The sequence below is a fragment of the Paramisgurnus dabryanus genome, chromosome 6 (genome assembly GCF_030506205.2).
Source record: "Paramisgurnus dabryanus chromosome 6, PD_genome_1.1, whole genome shotgun sequence".
Lineage (NCBI taxonomy): Eukaryota > Metazoa > Chordata > Actinopteri > Cypriniformes > Cobitidae > Paramisgurnus > Paramisgurnus dabryanus.
In genome coordinates this window covers 10,303,180-10,307,252 of record NC_133342.1, presented here as the reverse complement: position 1 = coordinate 10,307,252, position 4,073 = coordinate 10,303,180, and the positions used below count along the sequence as shown (strand labels likewise).

General features: G+C 36.5%; 1 protein-coding gene across 1 annotated transcript; it reads right to left on the bottom strand.

Annotated features, from left to right (window-relative positions):
• Positions 1 to 702: 702 nt before the first annotated feature.
• LOC135744284 (cortexin-1) lies at positions 703 to 3,596 on the bottom strand. The gene is made up of 3 exons (XM_065262301.1): positions 3,556 to 3,596; positions 1,915 to 2,177; positions 703 to 1,760 (listed from the first exon to the last, which is right to left on the bottom strand). The coding sequence occupies exon 3, from the start codon at positions 1,575 to 1,577 to the stop codon at positions 1,317 to 1,319; it is 261 nt and encodes an 86-aa protein (XP_065118373.1). The 5' UTR covers positions 1,578 to 1,760; positions 1,915 to 2,177; positions 3,556 to 3,596; the 3' UTR covers positions 703 to 1,316.
• Between the last annotated feature and the right edge of the window lie 477 nt (positions 3,597 to 4,073).

Genomic DNA, 4,073 nt, shown 5'->3' with positions numbered 1-4,073 from the left:
GTTTAGACATTGCATTAACCTTTTTAATTATCAACCTAACCCCTGTTATGGAAATTAAATATGAAAATTAACAGAAATGCAATCGAATTTCTGATTTACAAATAATTCTGACTGCAATAAAGGCACAGAAACTCCAAATATCACAGATTAAACCTGAAAAGTAGACAAACACTGCAAAACAATTTATTTTGCATTTTTGTCTTGTACTTTTCAGTACCAATATCTAAAAATTATTAAATCAAGATAGATTTAATAAGTCTAGTTTTTACACAAAAATATCAAATTTAATTGAATTTATACGGAGCCCCTAAGGGGACATGGAGCAAAAATGAAATAAAGTTTAGTTTCGTGTGCACATGTAAAACTTTCGCTTTTAGTTTCGAAATTTTAGGTGAAAGTTTCACATGCATACGGCAAAGTTTTACGTGCGCACGCAAAAGATTCACGTAAAATTTTGAAACTAAACGTGAAACTTTCACGTGAGCACATGAAACTAAACTTACAATTTTTTTTACTACAATGTCACCATAGGGGCTCGGTAAATTTGTACGGAGCCCCTAAGGGGACATGGTCCACATGGAGCAAAAATTTAATAAAGTTAGTTTTGCATGCTCACATGAAATCGCATGCTTACGTGAAAATTTCGCGTGCTCACATGAAACATTAACTTCTTAACTTTTGCACATGAAGGTTTCACGTGAGCACACGAAACTAAACTTTCGATTTTTTTTTACTCCAATGTCACCTTAGGGGCTCGGTAAATTTGTGTTTAAAAAGACTTTTTTACCCCAATGGTAGATTTTTTTGCTTATTTTAAGCACACATTCTCTTAAATTTGATGTTTTTTTTGTCTAAAAACTAGACTTATTTCTTAGGTCATTTTGCTCATCAAGAAAATACATCTTGATTTAAGAATCTTGAAAAAATTGTGCTCAAAACAAGACAAAAATACTAAGTAAGAAAGTCATTTTTTGCAGTAAACACATGATAACAATGCCAAAAGCACAGAATAAATGCATGCTACAATAAACAAAATATAAAGATTGAGAGCAGAAAGGCTGTTAGAACAAGAAGTGAATTTCAACAAAATGTTAAATGTTGTGTTTGGTATGTTATACATCCCTTTGAATTTGCTTTCAATATGTGCACAGTGCAACACATCACACAGAAAACCCAGACGTTGCCAGAATCTGATCACATTCATGTTCATGTAGGCAGCAATGTTCCAGGACAGCATCTGAATGCTGTGATAATCTTTGTCATTTGAGAAGGCAACATTAAAGTGCTTTGTATTTTTTAAAATCAATCCTAAAGTGTTACACCAGCGCGTGATCAAACTGTCCCTTCTCAAATCCATCTTTGTGGTCAGACCAGGATGAGGACGGCATGCTGCTGTAGGGATCCAGAAGAATCCGGAAACAGCGAACCATCAGAAAGATTAAAAACACCAGCAGGAGTCCAACGAAACACAGCGCTGTGTTCTGCTCTGTGTCAGGGGCCGGCAGGAGCCCCGCTGTGGCCCCGGGCTCCGAAACAGTCGACTGCAGCTCGTACTCCACCAGAGATCTTTCACTCATCTTCTCTGCTCCAAAATGAAACACTGAACGTGAGAGGATCCCATACGAAAGAAGTCACAAATATTTATTTCTCAATTGTTTCTCATTTCCATACAGGTAATCTTCTTCTAAGACATCAGTAATGTTAGGTCTCCTCTATAGAGTTCCAGAAGAGATCTCAAACGGTGCTCAGATTTGCCTAGACTGCAAACAAAAGTCAGAGATTTTAATATGAACTCAAACATCAAATCCGTCCAAACCCAACTGATCAAACATGAACTATCTTGATTTTTTAATCAGTTTTGAAACAAAACATGAAGGAGCAATCATCTCCATCTATTCAGTTGTTATGCATTACCTCTCAGGTAGAAATGAGTCCGGCACAACAGAAAGTCTGAAGATGGCTGAAGAATCAGACACGACCACCTCCACATCTCATACTGTGCTGACATAAAAGCAGCACGGCTGCTTTATATGACACAAAACATGCAGTGACACGCTCTTCTGTGGCTAATTGAACACGCGACGTCATATTCAGGTGTCACCGCAAACAAAACAAGATAATTGTTGGCAGGGCTAAATGGAGAAAAGCTGCTATTTCCAGCAGGAACGTGACAGGAACTGTGAATGAAGAGAAAGACAAGCCCGGTAAATCTGGGTCGATCAGGATCTTAAAACATTGTGGATCAATAACGGCCACATAAAAGAGAAGTAAATCAGGTCACCTCTCCACCGCACCATGACTGAAGTACATCTGTGCCGAATGTAACACACATGCACACCAAATCCTAATCATCTAATGAAACTTCTCTCACATCTCTTTCTGATCAACAGGTCAACACGTTTGATGTCCATCATGAGTAAATGCGCTCTCTGACTTTATTAGGACAAGTTTGTGTGCTGCTGACAGCTGACTTCTGTATACAGGAGACAGCTGAGCTTCAGCACAAAGATAACTGAAGGGTTAAGGGCAGGTCAGAGGTCACTTATAAATACTAAGAGATGGCATAAGTGCTTTAATTAACAGCCGCACATCATTATCTGCTCTTTAACACAGAGAATGTTAATGGGACCGGTTGCATGGTGGTTTCAGATATCAATATCATGCTACAGTACTATTATTATGAACAGTACTTTAAGATACAAAAACATCACGTCAGTGGTCAATAAAGATATGATTATGTGATAGATGCAGTAAGGATGAATTAACAGGTTGCACAAATAACTATAAAATACTACCGCTTTTTTAACAACTAACATAATTTAATGACCAAATACAAAAATTCTTAACTGCACATTTCTAATATTGCAGCGCAGTATAATAGGCCTATGTGTTTATGGCAAAATCATATTTTTTTCCATTAAAAATGGCATGTTTTTATAGTCTGAAGAACATTTTCTCTTTCTGTAAGAAACAAATATCTGATGTGGAGACTGTTAATAGCTTGCATTGTATCATCATTTGACAATGGCAGTAACTTTGAAGGTTATAAAGGTGTCGAAAAAAGTGAAAATGAATTAAATGAAGTCAATGCACCTCTGTATGAGCAGAAGAAATCCTGCTGAGCAGAAATAAACACCGATCAATACTTATTGATCCGATCACAAACATCAAATAAATTAGACTTCTCAGCTCTTAAAAGAATAAAAAACAATCTTATATTTTCTTTTGTCAGTACAATAAACAAACACATACTGTAACTGATTCATAGTTAAATGCATTTTAGGCATCAACCGATATTTTCTTGAAGTTGTTATCATTTATAGTTAGCTGCAATGCATTACTAATGATAATAATCCTTCAAGAACTTTAATGTGTAAACCCATTATACATTTTAAATCACGCGTGTATTTTCTATAAAGTACTGTGAACTGTCACCAAGTTTTTTTGTTTATATTTATAAATTTCATTCATAAACCTTATGTAATATTGTTCATGCAAGTACGCGATCAGTTTTATAACACTTTAAAATATATAAAGGATAAAAACCCAACATACCCGTGTTGAAGTTTAGGATCTGTGCAGGGCGCACGGCTCGTGCTGGACTGTTGGCATTTCTCTCGCGCGCACTAGCATCCTTCTCACACACACGCGCGCGCACAGGCGAGCGCGTTTTATTGGCTGATTGAATGCACGCGGGGCATTAAGTGCGTTCGGTCCAAATACAAACAGGAAAACTGTATAAAACTTTTGGCCTACAAAAATGCAAATTTGGCCTAAAAAATGTTACAACACAAATTGAACCACCAAGAATAACAAAATGTTACTTTGAAGGCTGCTATTGTCTTCATTAATGCCAGAGCGGATTTTTGTGGTTAGTTTAAAAATATTCTAAATCTGAAGAGCAGCTGTCTGAGACAGAAACTACTAACATGACTGGATATCTGATATTTATCTAAGGTTTTATATCTCCAGCACATCCCAACTAACAGAGAAGAGTTTTAAGAATGTTCTTTGAAAGTTCCCAACGTTCCCAAAAAGGATCTGGCAACATAAAACTAAATGTTTTCTGGTAA

Excerpts from the sequence above, each read along its gene's own strand:
- LOC135744284 (XM_065262301.1), bottom strand. The coding sequence starts at position 1,577 with ATGAGTGAAAGATCTCTGGTGGAGTACGAGCTGCAGTCGACTGTTTCG.